Here is an 18,754-nt window from a genome sequence, read left to right as displayed (position 1 = left end):
ACTTCAATTTGATGACTTTCATAGAAGACAAAAATACCCAGATTTGATCTGTATTTGCGATGATGAGGATTAATGCTAATGCTAAATCCTCACAATTTATTACATATTGTTCAAGTTTTCAATAGTAAGTAAAATATTGATTTTTTTCCTGATAGAAAAGAGTCAAATAATATTTGGATATCAAATCATTGTATAATTTCATAACTTTACTGGTTTAATATAAATAATAATACAGGTCAGATAATACAACAACTGGAATTCATGCAATTGAATGTGTATTTATAACTAACTATACTTTAACTAGAAAGAAGAACTTTGAATGATGTTTGGATTACAAATCGACAAGCCCTAAAGTGGTTTCGTTATGTGAGCCTTACAACACGCCGTTGTAGACGCAGACGCACACAGGAAGTCGAGATCTGATTACAGTAGCAAGCGAAAATCAAAGCATTTCATTTAATTAATCAAGTAAATCATCAAGTAATGGAAAGCCATAGATATAATGTATTTTAAACGTCTATTCAAACAAAGCAAACAATTATAGTCTTATATTTACATAATTTTCCTGTTGTCAAGAAACTGCTCCCCAATGCAGCTTTTACTTTGAAAATACAAAAGGAAGTCATTAGATTTCTCTTGACTGATAAGTTTGACAGTTAAAGGCTGGAGTGTTTATAAATTATCCCGAGGTGGTGGTACTCGCTAACATAAGCCACTAACGCAATTTTCCATTGTTTAGGTTCGGCTCCAAGCGTTCTTATACCAACTAAAAATGTCATCCTTGGGCGGAATTAAGTTGCCGAGCCGCCTCCCGTTGCTTTTGACCAACGAAAGTGTTCTCCTTCCTGGCTCGACTGTTCGCTTCAACGTAGATACTTCTCGGAACATGCACTTGATCAAACACCGTTTGCTCAAGGGGACTTCGCTCAAAAGCACCATTATTGGAGTGATTCCCAACACCAGAGACCCCGCGAAGGATGTCGACGACCTCCCCACTTTGCACAAGTAATGTTGATAAGCACATAAGCCCGGAGTTATGGTTTCATTAGGTTTGCTTGTAGCATAGAAAAATCAATAGCCATCCGTCAGCTAAATAAGATGTGATGCACTGACAGCTTTTCACTAAGTTGTCATTTTCATGCAACTACAGCCACAACATTTGATCACTGTCTGCTGGCATGTTACGCAACATTATAATGCGATTGGTGAGTTGCGCTGTATTTGCAGCGGGGTTGGGAATCATTGTCAAATTTAGTAAATAGAAATATGTAATTTGTTCTTTTATATAGTGCATGTAAACATGGATAAATACAGTACACTTCTTTATGCCTCATTGTCATAAATACAACTTTATTTCATTTGTTTTAGAGTTCAACACAGTCAAGCACACAAAGATGGACTTTAACCTGCCACTAGGCCACTCTGTTTTTTAACTCCTTTTCTGGTTGCCTGAACAATCATTGATGCAATTTCTACAGTATAGTTGTCCTCATTAGGTGTAGGGTGGGAACAAAATAACCTCTTGACATATTCCTTTATAACTAGCTCATGGTTTCCAACTTACATTAATGAGAAGCAGGCTGTTTTCACCACCACACTGACTTTTTTTCTGCTTGCTTGCAATTACACAACTGATTCAATTATACTGCACTTCAAAAGAAAAACATTCACCACACATTGCCTTAAACTATTTATATATATATTGCTGGTCGGGTGTGAATTCTGGATTTTTTTTTTTTTTTTAATGTAGGCTCAGTACAGTGGCATTTCTCGTGATGACGGTCCACTTTCAATTTGGTCGTCTTAAAAAAAAAAAAATCTTTAGTTATTCTCTAAATTGAAATTTACCACTAATGTAAAGCCAAATGTTAAAACTGCACAATTAATACACAATATTTTGATCACAAGAGTCAAACCTATGAGCTAACCAGTCGCCACCTCTTTCGGCCAAAGATAACATCACAGAAAGCTACACAATCTTCCTTGTTGTCATGTACCACATGCAGAGTAAAATGCGCAACACCAGTCATCGAAATCTTGTGTTGTGTTGACAAAAATCTGTTCATAGCAGCCGGTTCTATCAATCCAACAGGCCTGGGAACTAAAGCAGGCAGTGGAGAACCAGTGACAGCTTCTTTGCATTGTGCTTTCAAAAAAAGTCAAAGGGAAAAACATGAATCACTCGCAGAGGAATTCATCCTGTGATGATGGCTGAAGTGAGGTCTAGTTAGTTATATGCACATTTTAGGCATATTTCTCATGACATTTTCTCAAAAATGTTGGACACATTTATGCATAGATTTTTTTATATATCAATCCAGTAAACAAAACAAAGTTCAAATGTGATGGTTCATTTAAATGTCAAATTATTTGGTACAGTAGTTTAAAAATGTATATGAATTTTATAAGGCCTTGCAGTGGTCAGTGCCTCTCTGCCAACAATTAACAAGCTGTTCGTGGACACCGGTTCAATTGAACTCTGCACAGAGCTGAGAGAATAAACGAGATTAACAAATTAGGAGGGATTCTTTGAACCCTTTCTATTCATAAGAAATGCGCTGCTGGTTGCAGTAACTTCTAACAGTGATCAAAGACTACATTAGTTTAGAGTGGAGACTGTTTTGGGATCCAACGTCGATAATGATATTCAAGATGATCTGAGAGAAACCCAATTGGTCAGGATAACCTTTTAGGGGCATCCAATAATTACACCTTTACTTACTTGATCAAAAAAGAACTAAAATGCTCAAACTTGGCTCGATTAGCGGTTTTACGGATCCAAAGGGTTCAACAGCCTCACTTTTGCCCTTGTCCTCAACAAAAAGTCTATGGAGTCAGAGCAGGGTCAATGAAACTGTCACAATGCCCAAAGGGTTTTTTTGTTGTTGTTGTTGTTGTTTTTAATTATTTTTTTGTATTTATTGTTATTGCTGATCTCTAACATATCACTTCTCTTTTTGTGGGCAGGATTGGCACAGCTGGGATTGCAGTTCAGGTAGTGGGCAGTAACTGGCCAAACCCACACTATAGCCTTCTCATCACTGGATTGTGCCGGTTTAGTGTGTCAAGACTGCTGACGGAACGACCATTTATTCTGGCTGAGGTGAAAACATATGAATTCATTTATTTGGCGTTTCGATGTACTGCATCCTTTCAAAATTTCAAGAATAGTGTCCAGCACACCACAGAGTTAGCTGTTGATTTTAAAAACGGTGTGTACCGTAATGTTCGGACTATAAATCGCGTTTTTTTTTCATAGTTTGGGTGGGGGGGCGACTTATACTCAGGAGCGACTTATATATGAATTTTTTCACAAATTTTCAAAATTCAAAAATCCGCGATGTAGTGGAACCGCGATAAACGAACCGCGATGTAGCAAGGGATTACTGTAATTTGAACTGCAAGTGACGTCAGCGGCGCGGCGCGCGCGGTTGTTTACATAAATGACAAAGGATTCGATCACGGGATGACGAAGATGACGAAGGGCCCCACGTTTGAAGGATTTAATGATTTGAAGTGACACAAGGTTTGAAAAACGTATTTGTTATAGTTATTTGATATATTTTATTTTGGTTATTTTATCATTACAGTTCAGTAGTTGCTGGCTTGTTGAACTCTTGTTTTGTTAAATAAAGAGCTGTTTACCAAACCCACGTCTTTCCTGGTACTTTGTTAACGCTACAGTATAGTTATATAGTAGATCTGTGCGGCGCACGCGCAGCGTTGACATAAAGGACAAGGAATTTGATTGCTGGATGAATTAATGATTAGGAATGACACAGATGGTTTAATAATATTGTTGTTATATGATACTTATTTGATATATACTTTATATATCGTTATATGGGTCTGTGGAATAATTAGAAATGCAACTCACGACGAGTCCGACGTCAGCGGCGCGGCGCATATGCGGCATTGTTTACATAAAGGACGATCGATGGATTTAATGAATTGGAGTTCTTCTTATCGTGGCTACAAGGCAATTAGTTACAAGGCTTGGCTAGATGTGGTTCAACCACAGCTGAACACATTTCTGTCCCTTCTCAATAAACTCTGCTAAGTCCCGTGCTGTGCAGGGCGGCTAAGATTGTTCGTTTTGCAGAGGAGAACCCTTCGATGTTCACAGATAGAATTGTCAATGCTGGTCGTGAGGAGGTTCCTCGTTTCCAAGATCGACCTTTGTGTCTATCTCCAGGCATGATGTTGTTTTCTGTTCTGTAACTTTGTGGCTTGTAGCTTGCAGCTTTCGGCATAGCTTGTAGCGTAGCTTGCAGCGTAGCTTTGTAGCGTAGCTTATAGCTGTGTTGTAGCTTGTAACTTTGCTTAGCTTCATGAATTGGAGCGACACCGATGGTTTGATAAACGTGTTATTTATGTAACAGTTATTTGAATAACTCTGAATGTTACGTCAGGCCCGTTCTCAGCTCCTTGTTTGTGTATATGTCACGTTAGCATACCGTATCGTTTTGCCTGTTGTTGCTGGTTCATGTCTGTTCTTGGTGTTGGATTTTGACAAATAAGTTTGGCCCAAAAGTGCGACTTATACTCCGGTGCGACTTATATATGGTTTTTTTTTTTCACTTTATTGTGCATTTTATGGCTGGTGCGACTTATACTCCGGAGCGACTTATAGTCCGAAAAATACGGTATTTAACTTTTTGGGGCATGGGAGAGGAGACTTGTGTTGCTAAAGCACAACCATACAAAATAGCATACTACATCCTTATACTAAATAGCAACCTGATTTAAATTTAGTCAAAGACAACACAAGTAAACAAAAACATATTTTAAACAAGTTTTTATTATCAAGAGAGAAAATAAATTCCAAAGCCTTTTTCACCCTTTGTGAAAAATAGATTGCCCCCCCGGCTCCAATAACTGCTTGGGCCACCCACAGCAGCATCAACAAAAATCAAGTGTTTTCTCTGACAATGATTCTTTCTTTTTCTTCTCTATGGAAATATTTTGCCACCCTCTTCCTTGCCAAATTGCTTTAATACAACAACACTGGAGGGCTTTTGATCTTGAACAGGCTTTTTCATTTCAACACGCTCATTTTATCTCGACTTTGCAGGTGGAGCAGTTGGATAAACTGGAACAGTACACCACTCCGGCAGAGGGTGTCTTGGCAGGAGATGGAGAGCTGCAGGAATTGTCACAAATATTCTACCAGACAGCTCTGCAGGTGTTTTGTCCTTATTGGCTGTTGCTTTAACTGCTCAACCAACCCCTATCCCATGTCTGTGTCCTCTCTTTCACTCTCTGGTGATTGTTGCTTTTGACTCCTTGCCTAAAAAAACACATTAGATAATGTTAAAGGGATCATGTTTCATAAAACAATCACAAATTGGCACCTCTGGGCCAAATCATCATTGGTCTTATCCGACCTCCCATACGTTCTTGATTTCAGGGTTGCACTTTTGTATAAATAGAGATATCACTCAACTATAACCGCCTTGTGTTATGAAAAGGAGTTAGTTGAGCAGTTAGTTAATAGAAAATGTTTTGATACATTGTGCCAAGATAATTCAATGTCTAATCAGCGATACATTTGTCATATCAGCCTATCCAGTGGTTGGAGTATGTTCCAAAGATGTTTCACAAAACTTTCCTGGGAGTTTAAGTATTAAAAGTATTTGCATTGCAACACACCAATCTCAATCCTCCACATCAATGAATAAGGCAGAAAAAAAACAATATTCCTTAATATTCTATCCCCTGAAATAAACTAGAAATTCCACACGGGGAGGTGTCAGGATATTCACTTGAGTAAAAGTAGAACATTACACAGACCCGGATGACTCCCCTTCAAACCCTATGCTGGTGCAGTGGACCTCAAAACCTTTCTGACTTTCGATACAACACTGCTTCACGAGTGCGTCAACCTAGATGTCAAAAGATGTATGAGCCAGAATCTAGTCCTCAATGCAAATTATGAATTCACCTTTTGTAGTTGTTAGGTATGCTGGACATGTCTGTTCCAGTAGTGGCCAAATTCAGACGTCTTTTGGACAACCTTCCCAAGGAAACTCTGCCTGATGTTGTTGCCTCCATGATCCGCACCTCAAACAAGGAGAAATTACAGGTGGGGGTGCAAATTCAACATTTTTCTACAGCGCTTGTCCTCATTAGGGCAGAGCCTTTTCCAGCCCATCTCACCTTTGAAGGAGATAAAAAAAAACTGAAGTATCAAATTGTTCTATGGTATCAGTGCTGAAATAATGCCAATATTTGCGACTGAACTTTGTCATAAAGGTACTGGATGCCGTTAGCTTGGAGGAGCGTTTTAAGAAAACATTGCCCATGCTCACCAGACAGATAGAAGGACTTAAATTGCTGCAGAAGACACGGAAAATGATGCCTGACCCAGAAAAGACGGTAAAAATCATCAGTCTGCAGTCCAAAGCGTTGTTATGAATCGCTTGTGTTTTGTCTCGCTAGGTGCTATCCGTGCGTAAAAGTGGCATGTTTCCGGGGCGACATTTCAATCTGAATGAGGAAGATGAGGAAGAGGAGAGTGATGATACTGCCTCCCTGGAGAGGAAAGTTCATGCGGCCAACATGCCGGATGCAGCTCTCAGAGTTTGCTTAAAAGAGGTCAAAAGGTGAATACTGTATGTCACGATAGAGAGCTTCAAATAATCCGCTCATTATGTGATCAAACTGCGATTCAAAAGATTTAGTACAAATTTTGAACCGTTGAAGTACTGTTTTACGATAAATATACTAATTTAATTCTCTGTGATACACTGTTCAGAAACATTAAGTCACTGAGCAGACAATGTGCATCACTGAGAACTTAACAAATAGAATTACTCCAAAACCATCATTTGGTCACTGTTGAGTGAATCCTTGTTAAAAAATTATTTTTCAAATTTTCATCTTTCTGTAGATTGAAGAAGATGCCGCAATCCATGCCTGAATATGCCCTCACTCGAAACTACTTGGACTTGATGGTAGAGCTTCCATGGAGCAAAAGCACCAAAGGTAAACAATATTTTAATTCTAGACATTCCGTTTTTGTCATAAAAAAAAAAAAATCTAGAGTGAGAACAGCTTTAAAGCAAGCAGTGCTAGGAATATCCCGTCTGTGTGCAACTGCTCAACCCTCCCCTCTCTGCTCAGTTGAGAAGAAGAAGGGCAGAAAAGCACCTGGCTTCTCCAATTATCTTGTTTGGGAAGTTCTGCAAGCACCCAAATATTTTGCAGGAGGATTTTACCTGCTTTAGAGTCCTCATAAATCAGAAAAAAATGTTTACATTTTAAAGATTTCACAAATCTTCAAGTATTTATTTCTCTACTTTATCACAAACTGTTTGTGTCAACATTTCATGGAAACCCCGCAAATCCCACAGATTGCTTGGATATCCGAGCTGCCCGGACATTGTTGGACAATGACCACTACGCAATGGACAAGCTAAAGAGACGAGTATTGGAGTACCTGGCTGTCAGACAGCTGAAAGCTTCACTGAAGGTTCCTCTAATAGATTACTCGATACATAACTGTTTGTTTAGACAATAAAATATAAGAAAACTTTGGATTTGTCATCAGGGCCCGATCCTGTGCTTTGTGGGACCACCGGGAGTCGGTAAGACCAGCGTGGGGCGTTCCATCGCAAAGACTCTAGGCAGAGAGTTTCATCGCATCGCTCTTGGGGGTGTTTGCGACCAGTCGGACATCCGAGGACACAGGTAGACTGGACCTCAGTTGTTGTGTCTCGTGATTGTTCGCGTGGGTCAATACAGGCAGTTTTCTGGCAAATATGGAATGAGACACCGGCAACATTTTCAGATGTATCCATTCGTCCTTTGGGATGTCACAATATTCAATAAGAACAAGCAAGCAAGAATAGGAAAAGCACGTCTCATAAACATTTCTTATGCTCAAAAGGGAGTAGGAAGATGTCTAGAGTTATTAAATGCCACTCCATCTCCACTTTTCTTTATTTACGTATATTTCCATTCTTCATGATATGATAATGAACATAGTGATGATATAAAATATTAAGGCCTGAACTTAATGATATTTATAAGATGAATATCAACCAAAAATAATACCGGCAATATTATTCGTCAACTCATAGTCTCATGCCAAATATATGCCAAGTAGGATGTTAAACTTCTGCTATTGGAAAGACAGAGAAAACATACGCACACGATATGGACACAAAGTGTATGCTTGAGTTTTGTGTGAATACATAGTTCAACTCATATGGTTTTAATCATGTGTAAAGTGGACTTTATGTATAAGCCTACTTCCATTCACAGGTACAATCTACCAACATATTGAAATTAGTCCTAAGCTAGACTGTGAGTAATACTTTCCACATGTCTTGTAGTGGTTTCAAAGGTGGTGCAGACCATCTGAAGTTGTTTAAAAAAAAAAAAAAAGAAAAGCTTCTTCACCCAAACTTCAGTTTTGTCATGTAGTGTCTCGCATTGCTGCTTGTTCTGGTTTTGTTTATAAAATGTTCCCCCATGGGAACAATATGGGCCTACTTACTCCTTCAAGAAAAAATATGGAATCCTGCGACAATATGGTATGTCAGCACCACGAGACCTTGAAGCATTATTTATGGCTGCATTTGTCATGATCAAGCAACCTGGGGCTACGTTATGGATTACTCATGTGCTTGCTGTTTTGTCTGAATATTCACACTGGTACATCGTGAGGTGTCTGATGTAATATTTATTTTCTCATAATATAAGGTCGTCGACACCAATCTTTTTTCCCGCCAGGGACCATTTCATGGTAATGAATACTTCTTGCAGAAAGGCAACCATTCGTCAACAGTGGGGAGGGAGGGTGTATTCCATATCGGAGAATATAATCCACGAGGTTGCTGTTGACGTAAAGGCATATGCAATGCGTACATACTGTGTATTCCATATTGGGACATGTACAGGAGACTTCGCTTGCTTACTTAAACCTGTATTTTGATGTTTCTTTATGTTGGTAATAATGACATTAATGATATCTAATATTTACTCTGAGCCCAGGCGTACGTATATAGGCAGCATGCCGGGCCGCATCATCAACGGTTTGAAGATGGTGGGTGTCAATAATCCAGTTTTCCTCCTGGATGAAGTGGATAAACTGGGGAAGAGTATGCAAGGAGACCCTGCAGCTGCACTGCTAGAGGTTAGCTTGCCTTGTGAACTTTCTGTGTGCGTGCGCATGAATCATACTTCAGATATCAATTTTCCCTCCCCCGCCGACATGGCGGCCAGCACGTGTGCGGAACAATTGCCGAACTTTCAGAACAGCGCTTCCACGTTAAGGGAAAGTGAAGGCAGGGAGATGTTACGAGAATTTTTGTCCCATCAACATAAAAAAGTCTCTCCAGACAAAAGATTTGAGCTCATACGGGATAATTCCTCTTTGCTTTGAACGTGCTTATCCAACAGTGAATTTTTCGCAACCATAAGCTGACTTCACGTCGCACCATTAGGTGCTTGACCCGGAGCAGAACCACAGCTTCACAGACCACTATCTCAACGTGGCTTTCGATCTCTCTCAAGTGCTCTTCATCGCCACGGCCAACACCACTGCAACCATCCCCCCCGCCCTGCTGGACAGAATGGAGGTGCTGCAGGTACCCGGTGAGTGAGTCATGCTTGATGAACATACATCAAACTGTGTGTCCAATCACACTTGGATACAGCTACAGTACATTCATGCATACGACATGCCACGTTACTGCAAAGAATTGAAAGTGAACATTTGTGAGGTACATGGATTTATTCTTTAGTTTGGAAGACCTATTGTTGACATTCTTTTGAAAAAACTCACCATGTCATCAAATGAGCGTTTCAGGATACACGCAGGAGGAGAAAGTGGAGATAAGTCACCGGCACCTTATCCCTAACCAATTGGAGCAGCACGGATTATCAACTAAGCAGCTGGTTATACCTCCAGACACCACCATGGACATTATTAACAGGTGCATTCAGAAAAAGATCCTCTAAAATTAACATTATGGTTGAAGATGCATCAATTAGAAGACAAATGTTGGTTCCTATTATTATTATTATCATCATTATTATTAAAATGCTATTTAGATTTTGTACCTAGCAAGCATATAGAAGAGTATGCAAGGATTTCCAACCAGGCTGTGTCACTGTTTTAATTTAAAAAAAAAAAAGATGCACTTTTTTTTAAAGGATGTGTAAACCTCATGACAGCTGGTGGAAGTCTGTAAAATGATATTTGCGCACAATTTGATTTGATTGGTTGATGCACTTACCATTTTACAGGTACACACGTGAGGCTGGTGTACGCTCACTGGAGAGGAAAATTGGAGCCGTCTGCCGGGCCGTTGCTGTAAAGATCGCTGAAGGCCAAACACATTCTAAGAGTGAAGAGTTGACTCCAGAGGATCACACACAACAGGGAGGTAAAATGTTGACGCTAATGCCGCTTTTCCGGAAAAAGAACAGAACACTAAGAAATGTCATGACACCCCTTTGAATTAGCTCACATAACGTAAGAAATCAGACAATTTTCTGAGAATTTTCATAGAAAATAAATCTAGGTAGTTTTTCCAAATTTGAAACTACAACTCAGACTGAATAAGTAAAGAAAAATACGATTGTAAATTCAATCTTTGTACCAGACAAGTCAAAAGACTTTAGCACTTTCTAATCTCACACAATCAATTTACTGCCGTACTTACTGTTTTTTATTTGTTGCGTATTTATGGCCTCACCTGAAGTTACGACTTCACGACAGCCTTTATCGTAGCTTCGTGATAAATTTGTCTGCGCTCCACTTTGCCGCAGCCGTCTGTTTATTTGCCCCAATCTCCTGCCCAATAAACTTTTGTATCCTTACCGTGGCCAAGAGCAACATGCTGAAAACTACAGGAAACTTTCTTTCTTGTTTGTCAGCATGGTCTTATTCCAATGAATGCAGTTTCCTACCACACTTATTTGGGCGTGTTTGGTTGTTTGTCTTTGCCTAGTACCTGTTTGATTGACTGTAAAGCAGTCTGGGAAGCAAACTAGCCTCACGGCCAAAGTCAGTTCCAGGTCATCAGTAACCGCGGATAGGAAATGGATCATAGATTAAAATGAAAGTTTAATTCCCTTTGAATTTATTACAGACGTAACACTTTTAGAGTAATCTAGTCTGTGATTCCCAAAGCTGTGCGCATGCTCCAAATCGGTTTTAATTGAGATCAGATGTCATGTGTTTTCCTTTGGATCTTTGCATTGGCATTTTGTGGTGCTGAAAGATGGACTTGTCTTCATTTTCAGCTTTCAAGCTTTATGTGTCATAACTATATAGAATATTGTTAGACAGCTCTAACTTTTAAGAAAGGTTCACCTCTATTAATTACATCCCCGGAATACCTTTGGGACATCTCATCTATTCATCATTTTTATTGGGGCAATGCTTTATTGTAGGAAAAGCATAATTGACCCTCACATGGTTCAGCAAATGATTCTCACATGTTCTTTGAGAATGCTATAAATATTCTGTGTGCTGTAAGTGAATATAATAAAAGCCACATCCTTTTGCCTTGTTAGGATCATGATCATGTGAACTGTTTACATAGTGTGATGGAAGCGTTGGGGTTGCCTTCATGCATGTTGTGCTGTACCTCTTTGAAACATCTGTTTTTTGATTTTTTTTTTTTTTTTGCTGTTGTCCTTTTTTTATTGGCTTTCCTTTTAAGGACTTTTCATTCATGTCAATTGCCTGATCTGTTAAGTCGTCCCCCAGGTGTGGATGTGACAGTACTCCTGTTGAGTTCACTTTATAGACTTTCTGTTGATGGTCATGATGCCAATTCCTGAGACTGACAGCTTATTGCTATGGTTTTTTTATTTATTTTTTGGCCACCAGTTTGACATTTACAAGAGCCAGACCTGCTCAAACTATGCATTGACTGGCAAAAGCCTATAATGTGCCCGCTGAGGTTTGTTGTAAGTTGGAAGAGCAAGTGAACACTTTGTTCTGACAGTGAGTTGACAGAACAGTCAAAGGATAGGAGCCATGAACACAAAGGGAACAGAATGGTGTGGATTAGTGAGGAGCACAAGAATGAGTTGTGTATGTCGACTTGGCCTTCATATGTCCCACATCTCGGTCCAAAGGCACATCTGCAGGATGTGGAGCAGCATATCCTGATTGGACTTGGAAGTGCAAAAGCTGCAAATTTCCATCTTGGTGGAACACACACGTTTTTTTTTTTTACCCTGACTATCAGAAAGTGTCCTCCCTCAAAGAGCGGCTAATTCTGGCTAAGAATTTTCAATGCCGCTTTTTGTTCAGACTGAGTTCTTTAATCATCACCATTACATTACATACCATCATTACTTTTGAATCATAGAAATTCCCCCAGAAATCATGACGGATAATGTTAAAGAAAGACCTAAATAGACCAAGATAACAATTTTGCTTAGAATTGCATGAAGTCAATGGCAATGTTCTACTAATTTCCAGTTTCTCATCATAAAATGGTCACAAAGTCACAAGTTCTGCTACCTTGAAACAAGGCTGGTATCTGCACCAATACTTGGTGTCGGTGCTTGCTCATCCCTAGCATTGAGTAATCGGTCATAAATTTGAAGTGGCTGTTGTTAATGTGTGTCACAAAAAAATAAAATCTACGGTTAATCTTTTGACACGCACTAAAAACTGTAACACCTAGAGCGAATAACTCGGCATCATGTCATTTTTTTTGTACTAAGCAGAGAAGGCAGCCCCCCCGGCGATGCCAATCATAATAGACCACAGGGCTCTTAAAGACATCCTGGGAGCTCCGCCCTTTGACATGGAAGTAAGTGGGATGAAGAGCACATGCAAATCATTACACTACTGCTAATGCTCTCGATGTGTCGTGAATTATCGAACGCCGTCTCTCAACTGGTCTCCAACTATCTCCTAAGTAGTGAGTCTTTCAGCTTCCACATCTGCTGTGCATCACGTCACCGCTTCCTCTGCACCCTCTGTCACTTCATCCTTCATGACCTTGTTTTGAAACAATGAATTTTGCTCGGTTGGATTTTCATCTGACAAATCCAATGTGTGTGCATGTGTCAGGTGTCGGAGCGGCTTACTCTACCTGGAGTGGCCCTGGGCCTTGCCTGGACTCCTCTGGGTGGCGAGATCATGTTTGTGGAGGCCAGTCGAACAGAGGGCGAGGGTCAGCTGACTCTCACGGGTCAGCTAGGCGACGTCATGAAGGAATCGGCGCATCTCTCCATCAGCTGGCTTAGAGCTAACGCTAAACGCTACCGGCTCACAAACAGTGAGTCCATCGACACGTACCAAATGATCCCTACAGGACATTTACCGTGTGGATTCATTTTGGAAACAGTGGTGGGGGCTCCGGACCCTTTAGAAGGGACAGACATCCATCTTCACTTCCCTGCTGGAGCTGTGACCAAGGATGGCCCATCTGCTGGCGTTACCATAGTAACCTGCCTGGCCTCTCTCTTCAGTGGACGACTGGTCCGGTCAGACGTCGCCATGACCGGAGAGATCACGCTGAGAGGCCTGGTTCTTCCGGTACGTCAAGACAGACAGTTTTAACTCGACTGATGGCTCTGTGTTCGCCATTGTGCGCTTTTGCGCATTTGAGCTTTGTAACCCCACCCACCGACTTGAACTATGGCATTGATCGCTTTACAGTGTCTCTCACTTTTCTTATGTTTTTTTGTGGTTAAAAAACAAACAACAACTAAATATTTCACATAAAACGATTCCTGTTTCCCAACAGAGAAGATTTTGTATTTTTGTACATTTGAGGAGGGCGCAAGGATTAGAACATGACCATAACTGAAAAGAATACATGTTCAGTTTGTGTGCAACAAATCTTAAATTGCTGAACCATAAAAATTAGAGCAGCATATAAATTTCCTCACCAGGGAATTTCCTCTGGCATAAAGTGTACGCAACTGGATCTTCATGTCCTGATCATTTGATTGATCATTCAGCACCACAAGATAGACAGTTGTACTCTGCGTCACAACTGAGCAAAGAATCATAAAACTGATTGAGAGTTTTGCTCTTTTGCCTCAAGTTTTTTTTTTTTTTTGCACTTTATGCGACAATGTCCACGTAACTGCACTTTATGCCAGGGATTGCCAGAGGAAATTCCCTGGCATAAAGTGCATGCAACTGTATCTTCATGTCCTGATCATCTGAGTGATCATTCAGCACCATAAGATAAGCCGTTTGTACTCTTTGTCACAACTGGAAAAAGAATCATAAAATTGATTGAGAGTTTTGCTCTTTTGCCTCAATTTTTTTTTTGTTTTTTGTTTTTTTGCTTCCTTACTCTGTATCTTAACATTACACTGGTCAATTTTCTTGTTTCGATTTAAAAATGAGGGAATAATTGAATCACGCACATTTGTTTGTGGTCTTCCTCAGGTGGGCGGTATTAAAGACAAAGTGCTGGCGGCTCACAGGGCGGGCGTCAAGCGAGTCATTGTGCCCAAACGTAACGAGAAGGACCTGGAGGAGCTTCCGGCGAATGTGCGAGACGGCCTGGACTTTGTCACCGCAGCCGACCTGGATCAGGTGCTGAACGCTGCTTTCAACGGAGGCTTTCCCGTGACAGACGATATGCGCCAACTCCCTCAGCTCAGCAGCAAGCTGTAGTGTGGCTCATTGGTACGACCCTCCAGCATGCATGCAAACAAACTCCCAAGTTTCCATGTGTCACCAGTCACCAATTCAAGGCTCCTTCTATCCATAAAATAAAATATGCTTGCTTTTTACATGTAAAAAGGAAAGCAATTGCTCATTTGATGTATTGTTATATTTTTCATTATATAATTTTGGTCCCTGAATCTTGAACACAAAAAAATCACATTCAAAGTAATCACACAAAATACATACAAATAAAAAGTAAAGGCCATAAATGATTTAAAAACATGACAAGGGAGTATTTATACAATGCTAATTTCACTTGTTGCGGGGGGAGTGAAGAATTAATTGGTTGATTCCAACTTGACTTGAAAACTTCTTAAAATAAATCTCTAACATTGTGACTTTTTCTTTCCTTTCCACACAACAATACAATACAATTTTGTACAAGCAGAAATCCCTTGTGACAAATCCCAGCAATCTGTCCTAAAAGAATGTTACGTGAGGGGTATGGGCAAAAAGGGCAGTTGACAGGTTCGTGAAGAACATCCATGCTTTGTGTTATTCATCAGCCAGTGACCCCATGGCGTCTTCACCTTTAAGCTGTCATCTGGTTCGAGGCTTGAAAGTCAAATATTTTGGCCTTTCTCATTGAGCTTCTTTGTTCCTTCATCAGAAACAGAGGGAGAGTGTTTCTTTATCATGACAAGTACATTACTTCAAATGAAATCAGAAACATACAATGCTAGAAGGGTTCTGGAATAGGAAAAGTCAATTGGAATAGGCTTTGGCACACCCGCAACTAACCAGTGCGCCATCGTGCTGGTAATGTATGAATCTTGATTCCATCATTTCGATTTCTCTTACAATATATTTTCCATACATTTGGTCTACATACGCCTCAAGCGCATATGAATTGCCAGACCCATCATTCCATTGTACAAATCAAAGCACAAAAATTTGCCCACTCCCACCATACATAATCAGTTCTGACCAGAACCATATTTCTTCCTCTTGAACACGTCCTTCAAGGTCATAACATCAAATATGTTTTGACAGGTTTGACATTCTGTTACGGATGCCCCCTCCCAAAAATGCATGACTGTATTTATGAGATAGCTACTCCTCAATGATCTATACAGTATATAAAGTCGCTAAACTTGTCTTGGGCGGTGGTGTGCTGAGCACAGTGGATGACTCCCCCCCCCCCTTGCTGAAATAATTCACGGAGAGTAGTTTTGCAAACTTTATGCTCCTCCATCACAGCAGAAAGTCTCGAACAATCCTGGTCCCACGAGAGCCATAACCGGCCTCTTTTCCCAAGTCTTCCTACTGCAACACACCTGATTCAGATGATCAGCTCATCTGTAGAATCCTGAAACCATTCTGATCATTTCAATCACATGTCTTGCAGCAGGGAGACATAAAAAAAAACAGGCCAGCCATTGGTCACGTGGGTTCCCTAACCCTGTGATCATAAATCCCTACTTTGAAACCCAAATGTTGACATAAAGCCCTACTTTGAAATGCTCTGCAGGTTTGGCAGCTGGAAGTCTATAAATACACAATCGAAAAATATAATGGAGCATGAAAAATCTTTTAGATTCACGGTGCTGTGTGCTGTGGATGCCTTCCTGGGTGTCCGTGCACCTATACAGGCTATTTATTTGCATCTGTATGTCTATTTTGGGAATCTCAGCTACCTTTTACATAATTTGGATGGATAAATGATTCACAAAATTAGCTGGATAATCAATCCAGTCTAAATAATAAATGTTACAAATAAAATTATTTTCCAATTTCGCGGACCACCTGCAATAGCGCCATGGACCACTAGAGGGCCGCGAACCACCGGTTGACAATCGCTGCGCGACTGCATTGCCTCTGAACAAACACCAGATTCATTTGCCCTTTGACCCATTTGAACAGTGTGAATGCACGCTATGGGGTGTCTTTGAACGAATTTCTCTCCTTTTCCACGCTTTTCTCTTGCCAACATTCTGATCCAAAATTGACCTTGGTTTTGGCTCTTATAGAGAACAACTTACTTAATTCACCTTGTACAAGTCTTTATTTTTGTGTGAATTCCTGCCTTGAAGAAAAACAAACACAATGGGAATCATAGTTCTCAATTAAGGCTTGGGCCTTGGAGAATAAATTGCATACATTTCCAACACTCTCCATACTCATTTCAAGAACCTTGGAAGATTTCAACATTTTCTGGCAACACACAGTCTTCTTGTTTTTAATTCTGAAATATTTCCATCTTGAATGTGACACGTGGTTTGTCTTTTCAGGCCTTTATTCATGGAGATATCTGGCTGTACATTTGAGATGATGTTGGTCAACTATCCAAATACATTACTATTGGTTTTTCTTTTTTCAATAATGTCGTGCTGCCTTGGTCATGCCGTGCCACTGCCCAGCATCAGGTTTCCATGACAGTATTATTTTTAAACAGTCTGTGGGTGTCTGTGGTAATAACAGGATCAATTTTAACCTGCCTGAGTGCACGCGTGTGGTGTGAGGGATTGATTTTAATTCAAAGACCTTCAGGATTGTTTTTTCTGTTTGAAAACTGATACACAATGAGTGTTTGACTGATCAAACAATGTACGTACTACTGTTCAAATGATGGACACTTTTTCCATCTGTCGTCAATTTTATTGTATTTGCAACACGATCAACAATAGAGGTTTTGTATTCAATTTGAGTCCACGAGGCAGCAGGAATGTGTTCAGATTCTGACACTTGAATAACGACTCTATACTGTTTGGTTTGGATCAAGAATAAATACTTTGGACATATAATGTCAGCATACTGAAAGGGAGAATAATGTATAGGGCTGTCCTCCCATGCATGAATAACAAAGAACAAACAAGGTGATGATTAAGGATTATGTGAAACTCAATGTTGTGGGAAAATCGTAAGGATATTTTTAAAGGCGCTTGTCCAGATGAGGATTATTAAGATGGACACTATGTACAATATGACAGGAGCCTCCAGTGTTACGAAGCCCTTTAGGGGACACGGAAGGAGGAAAAAAAGACAAACAACAACATTGCATTCCTTCGACCCCCCCACCCTTTCCAAATCAGTATCATGCAGTATCACACCATCTTTGCGAGTGAACTCAAAAACAAGTGAACGCAACGTGCTTTTCTTTCCTATGATTTGACCTAAGGGGCTCGGCACAAATTGAACTGGCTGGAGAGAAAATGAATCTACCCCACAATGTCACGACTCGTCCCAGGTTAGTCCATTGCGTATTAGTGTTGGCTCGTGAGTGAACAATTCGTTCAAAAGAACGAATTGTTTTCTGTGAACGAGAGTGAACGTGTGTTGGCTGGCATAGCAGCAACGCTATCTTGTGAATCTTTGCGAACGAACCTGAAAAAGGCAGTGTACCTAATGGAGTGTCCGAGTGACGTCACAGATCAAACAGCCAATAAGGAGGTGGGGGTGAGGGCGGGTGTGGCACTTTTCACTTTCACTTAAGCTTTTCCCCTAATGAAGTGGCCTGTGATTAGGTACACCTCATGGACACTTCAATGGGTACACTACATGAGGTAAAAATAATAATAATAATAATAATAATAATAATAATAATAATAATAATAATAATAATAAATAAATAAGAAAGTGTAGCGAACAATTAGGTGAACGATTCTTTAGAACAAATCTTTTGAGTGAACCGATTCTAAAGATTCAGTTCACTCAAGAGAACTGGAATGCACATCACTAGTACAAAATAGTGCAGACGGCCAACCGCTTTTAGCGCGAGCTAGCCAACTGGTTAGTGACGCCGGCTCTGGCTCATAAGGAGCATGATTCGATATCAGGTGTGAACATATGCTAAAACGTGCTTTTAGAATTGGCATCTTGCTTTGTACGCATATGCAAACAAATGCAAGTATTATGTAAATACATAAGGTGACCCCGTGAAAGTGAACGAAATCTTTTCACGCAGGTATGTTTAACGAGGGTAACTTGGAAAACATATTGGAACGCGGCCCCTCGAGGACTGGAGGTCGACACCCCTCGTTTAAGTGAAAAGTGCCACACCCGCCCTCCCCCCCACTTTCTGATTGGCTGTTTGATCTGTGACGTCACACGGACACTCCATTAGGTACACCGCCATTTTCAAGT

General features: G+C 40.3%; 1 protein-coding gene across 1 annotated transcript; it reads left to right on the top strand.

The window, feature by feature from the left end:
• The first annotated feature begins 642 nt into the window (after nt 1–642).
• On the top strand, nt 643–15,009 carry lonp2 (lon peptidase 2, peroxisomal). Its single transcript, XM_049722836.1, has 17 exons — nt 643–1,005; nt 2,968–3,103; nt 5,075–5,185; nt 5,954–6,085; nt 6,256–6,378; nt 6,442–6,605; nt 6,893–6,987; nt 7,356–7,474; nt 7,553–7,692; nt 9,001–9,142; nt 9,453–9,603; nt 9,818–9,944; nt 10,258–10,397; nt 12,703–12,788; nt 13,052–13,259; nt 13,329–13,519; nt 14,387–15,009. Exons 1-17 carry the CDS (start codon nt 773–775, stop codon nt 14,615–14,617), a joined length of 2,529 nt encoding a protein of 842 aa, XP_049578793.1. The 5' UTR covers nt 643–772; the 3' UTR covers nt 14,618–15,009.
• The last annotated feature ends 3,745 nt before the right edge of the window (nt 15,010–18,754 follow it).

This window comes from Syngnathus scovelli, chromosome 6 (assembly GCF_024217435.2).
Source record: "Syngnathus scovelli strain Florida chromosome 6, RoL_Ssco_1.2, whole genome shotgun sequence".
NCBI lineage: Eukaryota > Metazoa > Chordata > Actinopteri > Syngnathiformes > Syngnathidae > Syngnathus > Syngnathus scovelli.
Note: the sequence above shows the minus strand (reverse complement) of the source record. Positions and strands in the feature narration are given on the sequence as shown.

Bases quoted from the DNA above. Each gene is read 5' to 3' on its own strand.
- lonp2 (XM_049722836.1), top strand. From the start codon at position 773: ATGTCATCCTTGGGCGGAATTAAGTTGCCGAGCCGCCTCCCGTTGCTT. The intron at 9,143-9,452 runs GTTAGCTTGCCT...TCGCACCATTAG, and splicing joins CTGCAGCTGCACTGCTAGAG to GTGCTTGACCCGGAGCAGAA. The intron at 9,604-9,817 runs GTGAGTGAGTCA...TGAGCGTTTCAG, and splicing joins GGAGGTGCTGCAGGTACCCG to GATACACGCAGGAGGAGAAA.